The 14,139-nt window shown below is 46.1% G+C and overlaps 1 protein-coding gene across 4 annotated transcripts in view; it reads right to left on the minus strand.

Annotated features, from left to right (window-relative positions):
• The window catches only part of CENPC (centromere protein C), a 522,895-nt gene that overhangs the window by 17,432 nt on the left and 491,324 nt on the right, over positions 1-14,139 (minus strand). For all 4 annotated transcript variants that reach the window (XM_077476133.1, XM_077476132.1, XM_077476131.1 and 1 more), the window contains one exon: positions 7,816-7,952. In XM_077476133.1, the coding sequence (XP_077332259.1) occupies positions 7,816-7,952 (137 nt within the window). The remainder of the gene's footprint in view (positions 1-7,815; positions 7,953-14,139) is intronic.

Raw genomic sequence — 14,139 nt, forward strand, 5'->3', positions numbered from 1 at the left:
TATATTATACAGTATTCACCTAAAAGGGGAAGTTCTGCTTTATGTCCTCCTCCCCCTCCTCTACCACATTTGACACATTATATTTTTTTGGGGGGGGGGGGCAGGTACCCACTTCCACTTCTGTTTGGATTGTCTATGCAATTAGAGCAAAAGTTCAGTCCCCCTCTCTTTGCCCACAGCCTTCTGGGAAATGTTAGAGGTCCATGAAGGCCACAGGACCAGTCACAAAGGGCAGCACACATGTGCAAGGAGTCACTACTGGCCAACCACAGTAAACATGCCAGTGCTGGGGACCCAAAGAACTGGACTTGGTGAGGACAGGGAAGATTCCTGGACAGGTAAGTGTAATTTTATTTAATGTCAACAGTTACAGTATTTGTAGCTGCTGATTTAAAATTTTTTCTTTCTAAGATGAAGATCCTCTTTAACATGCTGTGATGGACAGTAATTCTACACAGTTAATAGCATTTATTCAGGTCCATAAATTCCAGAGAGAGAGAAGGTTAGGGCATAGGATACCCGAAAGATCAATACGCAGGCTCTGAAAAATCCTTTGTATAGCCAATATGGAAAAAGCCAGATCAGTATTCTGTATTACCTTCAATGAAAGCAGTAACAGCAGGTAACCCAGGAGTCACGGCCGTGGCTCGCTCTCTATATGGATGGTGCACATCCATTGAGTTCAGTGCGCATGTGCCGGTGACATCACCGGCATTGCTTTTTTAAACAGGAGTGCTTTATTGTCAAATACAAGTATACAGAATAGTAAAACAAAAGACAGGGGAGTAGCCCACATCACAGTCGGATACAGAAAATAGAAAATTTCTACATAATACAATACAGAGTGCCATACAAGCAAACACCCAGTCTTAGTAGAATTCCCATCATGTTATCAATCATAGAAGACATTGCCCAGATTAAGTAGGTATACCCATACATAAGCCTCCCGAGCAGGTGAGGGAGAAGAAGGCCTCCATGATCAAACATGAGCACCTAGCCAGAGGTCCATGGGAGCCAGATCTTGTTGAACTTCCATGGACAGCCTCGATTGTGGTACGTTAATTTATATAATGGCAGGACACTATTCACATTTTTTTCCCACAGGGCCACGCTAGGGGGAGAAGGTGAAAACCAAATACATATAATTTCCTTTTTGGCGTAGAAAAGAAGATATGAAATCAACAGTTTAGTATGGTAGGGTGTTTGTTCATCAGCATATATATCCAACAGAGCCAGGTCAGGAGTCCTGGGGACACCCAACTCCAGCCGGGCGTTTAAATGGTCAAATATCTCGGTCCAAAAACCAGCCAGCTTTCTACACTCCCAGAACATGTGAAAATATGTCCCAATCTCTGTTTTACATCTGGGACAATGAGGGTCTCTAGCAGGATAGATTCTGGACAGTCACACGGGAGTGTGGTATACCCGGTGCAAAAATTTGGTTTGGATAAGCTTATCTCCCACGGATATAACCAATTTAGAACCCCTTTCCAAGCATCCCTCCCAGTCATCCCTCTCCAACGCTGAAATATTTGCTTTCCATTTTACTACTAAAGAGTTCAGTTTGGAAAGAGCAACATGGAATATGACACGATACACGTCGGAGAGCGGTTTTGTCGGGCAGTCTCCCGTGAACAGTTCCTCCAGCGAAGTGGCCTGTAGGGTCGGGGGGGGGTTAGGGAACTGGGCTCTGGCTGCATGGCGCAGCTGGGCGTACCTGAAGTACATCCAACCGGGCAATGCATGAGAGGCTGTCAGTTGATTAAATGAAAGCAGGCTACCCGATGGCATGATGTCTCCCAGCGTTTGTACCCCAAATCTCACCCATACCTGTGGATCCGGAACCGTCCTAAATTGTGGCAAGTTCGGATTAACCCACAGGGGTTGAGCCGGGGACCAGCATGCCGACCACAAAAATCTACGCCCGACCACCCTCCACACCCTAAGTGACACCCTCGTGGGACACGGGAGAACCGCATATGCCCTTAACCCCCTGTAGGCCAAGACCTGCAGGTCTTGCATGGAGCCCAATACAGCCGCCTCCAAACATACTGCCACATTCGAACTTCGCGCAGCAAACCACCAAGAGACGGTAACTAGCATAGCAGCCCAGTAATAGACCTGCAGGTTGGGGAGGGCGAGACCCCCAACGCTCGTCGGGGACTGCAACGTAGACTTAGCCAGCCTAGGGGCAGAGCCATTCCATATAAAGGAACCTATGTGTTTGTTCGCCTCCCGAAAGAATGATCCCGGAATCCAGCCCGGACAGTTCCGGAATACATAATTCAATTTGGGCAAAAGCACCATTTTAAAGATGTTAATGCGTCCTAACAAATTCAATGGGAGCCCAGACCAGGATTGACATTTCTCTCGCAGGAGGCGGAGGAGAGGAAGCACGTTTAGACTGTAATACTTACTGGGGTCCCTAGACACCCACACTCCCAAATATTTAAATTCGGTGGCCCAGTGCAACTGCACAGTGCCAGACGGCGGAGGTGTTCCGACATCCATGGGAAAGGATGGATTTGGACCAATTTATATGTATACCTGAGAAAGATCCGAACCTATTAAATATTGTGAGTGCTGCTGAAAGGGACGGACCCGTATCGGTTAAATAGAGTAGGGCATCGTCGGCATATAGGGAGATCTTTTCTTCTGTGGTACCTGTCCTGAGGCACCGTATATCAGGTGACTCCCTGATTAGAATAGCCAGGGGTTCCAGGGCCAGAGCGAACAATCCAGGCGACAGAGGGCACCCTTGCCTGGTGCCCCTCTGCAAAGAGAAAGGTTCTGAAAGCCAGGTATTCGTGCGCACCCTGGCCCTGGGAGCCCTATAAAGCAACCTAACCCATCTCGTGAACTTAGGGCCAAACCCAAAGCATTGGAGTATCCCCCAAAGGAAGTCCCATTCCACGGAATCGAATGCCTTCTTGGCATCGAGAGAGGCAATCGCCCGGGACCCCACCACCTCGTGATCGATAGAGAGATTGAGAAACAGGCGCCTGATGTTGATATCTGTGCCCTTGCCGGGCATAAAGCCCGTCTGATCGGCATGGACCAAAGTAGAAATCACTGAATTTAATCGGGTGGCCAAGATTTTAGCTAGCAATTTGGCATCCACATTTAAAAGAGAGATAGGACGATATGACCCACAATCCCGGGGATCCTTGCCTGGTTTGGGGATTAAAACAATGATGGCCTCCCCCATAGACTCCGGGAGGCAGTCCTCCCTCCCGAGCCCATCAAGGAGTGTTTTAAATCTGGGGGCCACCAGGTCATCTTGCTGGGAGTAGAATTCGGCGGGCAGGCCATCAGCGCCCGGGGCCTTACCATTTTGAAGGCCCCCGATCGCCAGTTGGATCTTCTCCAAGTAAATATCCCCATCCAGCAACGTCCTGTGTTCCCTGGATAATACTGGGAAGGGGATTCCTGCCAGATAACCCTGTAGCTCTGCGGCCCAATAATGCGTTAGGGATGCATACACCCCCTTAAAGAATTCATAAAATCTACCATTTATATCCACTTGGGAGGTAAGTTCTTGGCCCTGGGCGTCTCTAATGCTGGCTAGGTGCGTGGAGGCCGATTGAACCCTTGCCAACCATGCCAGCAACCTACCATTTTTGTTTCCGTATTCAAAAAGCCTCTGTTTGGAATATAACAGACTGCTGAGTCTGAGTCACATTGAGGAGGGATACCTCCCTAAGGATCTCCTGCCATCTTCGATAGGCATCAACATCCCCTGTCCGGACATAATCCGCCTCCCGTCTCCCACTCTCCCCCTCCAGATCTGTAATAGATTTAGCTGTTGCCTTGCGTAGGGAGGCAATGTTGGAAATATAGTGGCCCCAAATTGTAGCTTTGAATGTGTCCCACACAATAGTGCCCCCTGCGGAGTCACCGTTATGTTGCCAAAAATTACAGACCGCTTCCTCAGTCCTTTCCTGCAACCGCACAGCAATGGCCCAGAACCTGGACAGACGCCACAATTTAGAGCTTAGGGACTGTACCAGAGATAAAGAAAGCATGAGCGGAGCATGATCCGAGATCCCACAGGGCAAGTGTCGCACAGACCTGGACCAACGCAAGGCCCCAGGAGAGGCGTAGGCCAGGTCAATGCCAGACAGCGCCCGATGGGTGGCAGAATGGCACAAATTCGCGCTCATAGGGATGATAGTGACGCCAGACATCAGCCAGAGCAAAGGTGTCCACCCAAGCCTGGAGTCTGCTACTAGACCGGGACATGGGGTAGAGTCTGTCCAGGTCCTGCTGGGGCACCAGATTAAAATCTCCAAAGACTAGAACCTCTTGTGCGTGAAATCCCAAAACTATGTGCATAATATCATACAACAACTGTCCATTCGCTGGAGGCGGGAGATATAACCCCACCAGCACCACATCTTTTTCATATATAGATACATGTAAAATCACAAATCTGCCCCCGGGATCAGTCCATACCACCCTGATCTGCATCGGGAGAGACCTGTGGATCAGAATGCTGACGCCTCTGGCATAAGTAGAATAGTTGGCATGATAGTGAGCACCCACCCAAGCCCTCCGAATACCAAGTATCCGCGAGCCAATCAGATGAGTTTCCTGAAAAATACAAATCTGAGGGTTGTACCTTTGCAAGAATTTAAATACCAGGGACCTTTTGGTAGCCGAATTAAGGCCCCGGACATTCCAGGAAATAATTGAGATATCATCCATCATATCCACTGTACGTAAAGCGCAGCTGGATCCACAGGCACCCCCCCCTCCCCCCAGACCCCACCCGGAGACACCACAGAACCAAGCAATTCTATAACATACCTGTACAAGACTGTATTTGAAAGTGAACACACTCCCCCCAACCATAAAGCCACTCCAAAAAATAAAAAAAACATGAAACAACAAAACCACCCCATCCGCAAGAATCCCCCCTCCCCGCACCCCCCACCCGGCGGCGCCTCAGTCCCCCAAAAAGGTAACCAACACATCCGCTATGGAGGGCGTGAGTTCATAGCCGGAGGTTTTGCCCAAAAGGCACTAGTGAGCCATAGAGTTGCTGAAAAAATAAAGAACAAGTCTCCCAACTCCTGTTAGGGGTATCAACATAGTTGCAAACAGATCCACGGTTAGATGTAGTCTGAGTATGGTCCTCGCCAAGATCAACAGAAAAAACCTCAGCCGGGGATCGAACAGCAGCCCAGGCGACACAGGGGGGCACATTGTGTGCAATCAGTCTCCCCCAGAGATGTCGATACCACCCCCCTCCGATGAGAGTTATTATCCCCCATAGACCACTATTCCGCGCGTTGCGTGTCCATGCAGGCACGTAATACCGACATATGCAAGTCAGTGCAAGTCCCAACAATAACAAAGCACTGTGTCAATATCCTACAGCGACATGACCCGTCCACCCAACATGTATGTAGCCGGTAAGCAGCGGACCATCGCCACCAGGTCACACTTATCTGCAGCCGATCCCTAGGGGCAAGCCAGGAGTAAGACAGTCCACCCCAAACATAAATCCTTCAGGGATCCCTGCCGTCAGGGAAATAGCATAGGTGAGAAAGAAGGAGGAGGCCATACCAATCTGATCACAACGCCATCGGACAGTGTGTAACGAAGGAACAGTACAGTCATATCCAGGCCTTACCGACGTGAAGGCAGAGATTCCAGCCAGGCAGCAGCCTCACGCGGGTCAGTGAAGAACCGAGCAGTGTCGCCATCTTGCACCCTCAGCCGGGCGGGGAAGAGAATGCTATATTTAATGTTACGTGCCCGAAGACCCGCTTTCACTTGGTCGAAGGATCTAAGCAGTTTTTGCGTCTCCAGCGAATAATCCGGGAACATCATAATAGTAGCGTTTTGGTATCGCAGCTCCCCTAACTGCCTGGCGGTTCGCAGGGCCTCGTCCCGATCCCAAAATTGCAGGAGCCTGAAGATCAGGGTGCGCGCTCGCGCTCCAGGAGGCCCCAGGGTGGGGGGAAAGCGGTGCGCCCTCTCCACCGTAAAGTAAGGGGAGAACTGCGCTTCGGGTAACAGACTTCGCAGCAGCTCCTCGACAAAAACGGTAGGGTTCTTCCCCTCAACCCCCTCCGGCAGGCCGACGATTCAGAGATTGTTCCTCCGGTTCCTGTTCTCCGCGTTGTCAGCCTTGTATTTCAGGGCCCGTACGCACATGTGAAGGGATCGGATGGATTCCACGTGGTCTGAGGTAAGGTCTTCCGTCAGCCCAATGCGCTGCTCTGCTTCCGAAACCCGCGATCGCATCTTGTCAAGATCCTGACGGACGAGACCCACATCCAGCTGTACAGCCTCTATCTTGTTAGTCAGCGCCACCTGACACGTAGCAATAGCCGCCGTCACTTCACGAAAACCGATCACGGCGTCCTCCGCCTGGTCCTCCATCTCTGTCTGTGACCGCGGCTTGCACGTTCAGTATCGGGGCTGGATCTGGGAAATGAAGCTTTTTCCCCTTTCGGCATGTTCTGCTGGACATCCGGAGCACCGGGGTGCAGCGTTCAGCCGAAAATAGGTGGAAGGAGTTGGAAATCAGGATAATTGAACAGCAGAGCTCTGGCAGCCACAACCTCTCAGATCGCCATCTTGGACACGCCCCCACCAGCAGCATCCTTGGTGATATAATCAAGAGTTCGTCTGAAGAGACGTCTCTCAAAGGTCATGCAAATTAAATAATTCACAAACAAAGGTTCTGCAGTACAGCACTTAAGCCAAAGTGACCTACATATACAGTATGAACCAACCAAAGGCAAATGCAAGAGATAAGACAAGAGGCTTTCAGAAATCCGTTACAGCTGAAAAGTAATGCTAGTCATCCATTCCAAGCATTCAAGCATAGGATTAACCACAGTATAGGTTAGATCATTATTTTGTAATTTTGACTGGTCGGACAAACTGAACTCACGGTCGGAACAGGGTCCAACCTGAAAGCTCAAAGTCAGACTCTGAAGGGAATGATGCTGGATCACACTCAGAACCTTTGGGGGCAGAATCCCCCAGTTCCTGGGTATAAGCAGACAGGAAGTCAAAAATGGACAAGGGGGGGGTTATGTGGACATGGGGGAGGCCTTGATCACACTAAATTGGAGCTAAGTTAGCCTCTAATCAGGACAATTCTATAATGGAGAACCCTGGTTTTGGATTATGGGAGTTTGGTTCTGCTAAGGATACTGGGTAATGCCCCCAGAACCACTAAGAATATGGACTGAGTTGCCTGTGCCAGCAGGACTATCCACTGTGTGTCTCAGTATAACTGTAATGCAGCTGCATCCAAAGTGAGGCAAAGCCTTTAAGTACTCACAAACCAGAGAAGCTGGTGCTGATGAGGGTTTCAGGCAGCCAAAGTGACAAAGTAACTGTAGGCGGGTAATGGAACAGATTGGAGAGCCACGTAGTACTTTAACAGCAGGAGCAGTAGGGTGATGTTGCTTACTCCAGGCTGATTGGTGGGCAGGTGTGGGTGTGTAAAATCTTTTAGAAGACCTAGCAACTTTGTTAAAGGCAAATGTAACAGACAAATAAATCTATTAGCCTCAACTGTCATGAGCTACACTGTGAAACACTGCGAATCCCAGCAGCAAGATTCTACTGATTGACAGCTCCACACACATAGCAGCAGCCGGCAAGCCCATACAGTTTAATGACAGGCTGTCGGCGGCCACAGTTTGCAGAGCCATTGGTCAACCCCAGCCGCAGAAATCAGTAGATTCTGGCCACTGGGATTTGCAGCATGACTTTCGTGTGAATTGTGTCTTAGCATGATATAGCATACATGTATGATCAGTCATAATCAAAAATCTTTATACCAACCAAAATATCACACTTAGGGGTATCTCTCATATCCTCCTCTGTTGGCTTAAGCACCATCTTGCCAGCGCTGAAGATGGCATTGTTGAAGCACCTCCACACCAGTGAAGGATTAGCCTCTCTGGAGTTCTGTACACAATCTGCAAAAAATAAAAATAAATATTATATCACCAAAATAGTTAAAATATATGTGAACCCTTACTTTTAAAATAGAAATGCAAAGCAAAACACACACATATATATACATATATACACACACACAGTATTTTCACACTCCTAATTTTTGTAAATATTTTATCTTTTCATGCGACAACACTAAAGAAATTAAACTTTGCTACAATGTAAGGTATTGGGTGTACAGCTTGTAGAAGTCTGTACATTTTGTGTCCTCTCAAAATAACCTCCCATAATCTCACAAAAGTGAGTACACCCCTCACATTTTTGAAAATATTTTATTATATCTTTTCATGTGACAACACTGAAGAAATTACACTTTGCTATAATCTAAAGTAGTGAGTGCACAGCTTGTATAGCAGTGTAAATTTGCTGCTCCCTCAAAATAACTCAACACACAGCCATTAATGTCTAAACTGCTGGTAACAAAAGTGAGTACACCCCTAAGTGAAAATGTCCAAATTGGGCCCAAAGTGTCAATATTTTGTGTGGCCACCATTTTCCAGCACCACCTTAACCCTTCTGGGCATGGAGTTTACCAGAGCATCACAGGTTGCCACTGGAGTCTTCTTCCACTCCTCCATGACGACATCAAGGAGCTGGTGGATGTTAGAGACCTTGCGTTTCTCCACCTTTCGGTTGAGGCTGGCCCACAGATGCTAAATAGGGTTTAGGTCTGGAGACATGCTTGGCCAGTCCATCACCTTTACCCTCAGCTTCTTTAACAAGGCAGTGGTCATCTTGGAGGTGCGTTTGGGGTCATTATGTTGGAATACTGCCCTGTGGCCCAATATCCAAAGTGAGGGGATGCCCTGTTTCAGTATGTCACAGTACATGTTGGCATTCATGGTTCAACTCAATGAACAGAAGCCCCCAGTGCCAGCAGCACTCATGCAGTCCCAGACCATGACAATCCCACCACCATCGCTTGACTGTAGGCAAGACACACTTGTCTTTGTACTCCTCACCTGGTTACTACCACACACGTTTGACATCATCAGACCACAGGTCATGGTTTCAGTAATTCACGTCCTTAGTCTGCTTGTCTTCAGGAAACTGGGGGTTTTCTTGTGCATCATCTTAAGAAGAGGATTCCTTCTGGGATGACAGCCACGCAGACCAATTTGATACAGTGTGCCGCGTTTGGTCTGAGCACTGACAGGCTGACCCCCCACCCCTTCAAACTCTGCAGCAATGGTCTATTTCCCAAAGACAAACTCTGGCTATGACACTAGGCACATTCACTCAACTTCTTTGGTCGACCATGGCGAGGCCTGTTCTGAATGCAACCTGTCCTGTTAAACCGCTGTATGGTCTTGGCCACCATGCTGCAGCTCAGTTTTCAGGGTCTTGAAAAACTTCTTATAGCCTAGGCCATCTTTACGTAAAGCAACAATTCTTTTTTGTCCAGATCCTCAGAGAGTTCTTTGCCATGAGGTGCCATGTTGAACTTCCAGTGATCAGTATGAGAGAGAGTGATAACACCAAATTTAACACACCTGCGACCTTGTAACACCAACGAGTCACATGGCACCAGAAAGGCATAAAGGCTAGTTGAGCCCAATTTGGACATTTTCAGCAGTTTAGACGTTAATGGCTGTATGTTGAGTTATTTTGAGGGGATGGTAAATTTACACTGTTATACAAGCTGTACACTCACTACTTTACATTGTAGCAAAGTGTAATTTCTTCAGTGTCGTCACATGAAAAGATATAATAAACTATTTTATAAACTATAAAATGTGAGGGGTGTACTCACTTTTGTGAGATTGATTGAGATATATATTATACATATATGTATGTATGTATGTATGTATGTATGTATGTATATATATATATATATATATATATATATATATATATATAAAATAAATCATTAGAAATACCCTTTTTTAGATTTTACAAGTGATCACATGACCTCTGTTTTCAGCTGCATAAGGAGCTTAGGAAGTTGGGAGTGGAGACTGTAGGGGAGTGCGTCAGCAGTACAAAACATACATACACACACACATATATTGTGTTATTTATTTTTTCCAGTCACCCTAGAGAATGAAATGGTGGTCGTTGCAATATTTTATGTCACACCGTACTTGCGCAGCGATCTTACAAGAAAAAAATTTGGGGAAAAAATACACTTTTTTAATTTAAGAATTAGGACAACAGTAAAGTTAGCCCAATGTTTTTTTATATTGTGAAAGATAATGTTAGGCCAAGTAAATGGATACCCAACATGTCACGCTTTAAAATTGTGCCCGCTCATGGAATGGCAAGAAACTTCTACCCTTAAAAATCTCCATAGGCGAGTTAAAAAATGTCTACAGGTTACCAATTTTGAGTTACAGATGTGGTCCACTGCTAGAATTATTGCTCTCGCTCCAACGATCGTGGCTATACCTCACATGTGTGAATTGGTCACCATTTTCATATGCGGGAGTGACTTATGTATGCGTTGGTTTCTGCGTGCAAGCTCACCGGGACGGGGCGCTCTAATATATATTTTTTTTACTTTTTATTTTGACACAATGCTTTTAAAAAAATGTTTTTTGCTCACTTATATTCCTATTACAAGGAATGTAAACATCCCTTGTAATAGAAAAAAAACACGGCAAGACCTCCTAAATGAGATCTGGGGTCAAAAAGACCTTAGATCTCACATTTTCATTAAAATGCAGCAATAAATAGATAAATAAAATAGGATTTTTATAACCGCTTACCTGTAAAATCGTTTTCTTTGAAGTACATCATGGGACACAGACCCATAGTAGTTACTATGTGGATTATAGGCCACCTTCAGGTGATGGACATCGACACGCCCTAAATTAAAAAGTGCACTCCCTATATAACCCCTCCCACTTGTGGGAGTACCTGTTTGGTAGCAAAACAATACCCGTGTACTGTGTATACCAAGAAAGGAGGGACCTCTATGTCCCGTGATGTACTTCAAAGAAAAGGATTTTACAGGTCAGCTGTTAAAAAAATCCTATTTTCTTATCGTACATCACAGGACACAGAGCCATAGTAGTTACTATGTGGGATGTGCCATAGCAATGCCAACTGAAGGGAGGGAGATACAACAAAAGTAGGGCACCAAGAGACTAGAAGACTAATACTGCAGCCTGCAGTACACTGTGCCCAAAGGGGATGTCCTCATGCCTGTTACATCTATTTGATAGAATCTGATAAATGTATGGACTGAAGACCAAATTCGGGCCGTGCAGATTTAAGCCATGCAGGCTTGGTGATGCACTGCCCAAGAAGCACTAACAGCCCTGGTGGAGTGCGCTTTAATATGAAAAGGAGGAACTTTCCTCCTAAAACCATAAGTTTGAACAATCACTTGAATCCATTTAGCAACAGAAGATTTTGATGTCTGTCCTCTGTTAGGACCTTCTGGCAACAAAAACAAAACCTTTTACGAATCTGAGCGGTCACTTTCAATAGAACCTGACCGCTCTCACCACATTAAGAAAATGTAGTGACTTTTCTTCCACAGAAATGAAGTTCTGGGAAAAAATGAAGGCAGAACAATATCCTGGTTTAAATGAAAACCTGCTACTACCATACAAATTCAGGATGAGGCCGCAATACAGCCTCATCCTTATGAATAACCAATACAGCTCCTTACAAGAAAGGGCAGCCAACACTGATACTCTTCTTGCAGAAGATATGGCAACCAAGAAAATTATTTATCCCCCATCAAGAGGACCAAGGGGATATCTCGTACTGGAGCCGAAAAAAGACTGCTTCTATAAGCAGACAGGGTAAAAATGAAGTCCCAAGGGTTCAGGGGTGACCATACTGGAGGATTAATCTGCATTACCCCCTGAAGAAAGTTATGAACCAGAGACAGAGAAGCAAGTGGTTGATGAAAAGAAAGACAGATAAGGCCGATATCGGGGCATCGATAGTACTCAAGGCCAGCTTCAATTCTAATCCCATCTATAGGAATTCAAGGATCGCACCTATGACATATTTTCTGGGGTGCCAACCTCTGGATCTACACCAGGAGACATATGCCTTTCAGATTCTTGACTTTGGAGGCCGGCTTCCTAGCATTTACCAAAGTAGAACTACTGAGGCTAATCACCCACGATCTTTCAGAATGTTGGTCTCGATAGTCAAACAGCTAAATTTAGCGTTTGTAAGGTAGGATGGAATACCGGACCTCGCGAGAAAAGGTCTGGCCATAGTGTTAGGGTCCAAGAGTCCCCACCGCCATCTTTACGATGTCGGCAAACCAATATTTCCTGGGCCACAAGAATCACCTCCTTCCCTTCTTGCTTGATCCTGTGAAGAATAGGAGGGAACGCACAGATCAGTAAAAAACTGATCCCACGGAAAGAGACAAGGCATCAGTTTCGTATGCCAATGGCTCCCTTGTACTTGACACAAAGTTCCACATCCGGAACTCCCCATCTTCTGGTATATCAACAGAAACATGTCGGGTGAAAGGACAATTTTCCCAGGAACAACTGTTGCCGACTTCAAGTAGTCCGCCTGTGAATTACTATTCATGGAATGAAAATTGTAAATCGGCAAGGAATTTTTTTTTCTGCCAAGATAGAATATGATTCACCTATTTCTGGGCCTCATGACTTCTCATGCCCCCTTGGTGAATGATAAAAGCCACAGCTGTGGCACTGTCAGATTGGATCCTGATAGGACAATTCCGTAGTTTGAGCATCCAGGCCTCGACGACCAGGCGTACTGCCTGAATCTTTAAAATATTGATGGAAAAGGTCATCACTGATTTGGACCATTTCCTTAGGACAGATGCTTCTTCCAGGACTGATTCCCAGCCCAGAAGGCTGGTGTCTGTTACCACCTTCCAGGTAACTGGTAGAAAGGATTCCTCTTTTTGAAGAGTCTTGGATATTAACCACCAATTGGGGCTCTTGACACACATTGGGGGATAAACACATTAGGAAGCCCAGAGCATGGGCCTTCTTGTTCCCAGTTGACAGGATACTGTTTTGCTGCAGTCTTAAATGAAACTGCGCATAAGGAACGGCCTTGAATGAAGCCAGCCATTTTTCCCAACAAATTCATGCAAAGCCAATAAAAGGATTCTTCTTTGACTTGCGTAACTTAATCAGTTCCCTTATGGAACTGATCCTTTCCTGGGAAAAAAAAAAACATCCTCTTCTGAGCTGTATCAATGATCAGTCCCAAGTACTGCAATCTACTTGATGGATTTAAGGAGGATTTCTCTAGTCTGAGAATCCAACCTAGGTATTCCAGGTAGCTAACTGAGGTGACCAAAGTTTGGGTTAAGCGGGCTACCAAATTGATCTATGAAGAGAAGAGCTAAATTGGCTAGCATTGATATACCTTGAACCATTACCCTGGCTAAAAGAGGAGCCAGAACCTTTGTAAACACTCGGGGTGGAGTAGCTAGACCGAAAGGCAGAGCTAAAAACTAAAAATTAAGATTTTCTACCTTGAAGCGTAAAATTTATGGTGAGTGGGGGAAAAAGAATGGCACATGGAAAAAGACATTCTTGACATCAATTGATGAAAGAAGTTCTCCCACTTGTAAGATGGAGACTACTGATTGGATTGACTCCATGCAAAAAGAATGGATATTCAAAACTGGTTTTGATCTTTGAGCTCCAAAATGGGTCTGACATCCCCGTACGGTTTTGAAACGGAAAGGTTTGAAAAAACCCGAATCCTTGCTCTACCAAGGGGACCACCGATATAACTCTTTGCGATAAGAGATGATAATCCAAGCTAGAACGAGACTTCTTTTCACTGAATCTCTGGGAACATTTTTATCTGAGAAAACGAGGAGACTGGAACTCTGACATCATTCCTGCCAGACCCTTGAAAGCTGTAGAAGACAACACTTGAGCACGGGGGGGCATCTTTTCATAAGGCTTTAGTATTTTGTTGTGTGGGTTACCTCCCCTAGGTCCTCTTTTGACTCTGGGACTGACCCTGATGTTTACCTCTTGAATCCTGACGGTGGAGGACGTTGTGACTGCTTGGAGGCAGATGCCCCTAGCACTGGAGAAGAAGCACATTTAACCACTTTCAGACCGGACCATTTTGCTGGTCAATGACCAGAGGTCTTTTTACAATTTGGCACTGCGCTGCTTTAACTGGTAATTGCGCGGTCATGCAATGTTGTACCCAAACAAAATTTGCGTC

The sequence above is a fragment of the Lithobates pipiens genome, unplaced genomic scaffold (genome assembly GCF_037356315.1).
Source record: "Lithobates pipiens isolate NorthernLeopardFrog02 unplaced genomic scaffold, aLitPip1_a1.2 Scaffold_13, whole genome shotgun sequence".
Taxonomy (NCBI): domain Eukaryota; kingdom Metazoa; phylum Chordata; class Amphibia; order Anura; family Ranidae; genus Lithobates; species Lithobates pipiens.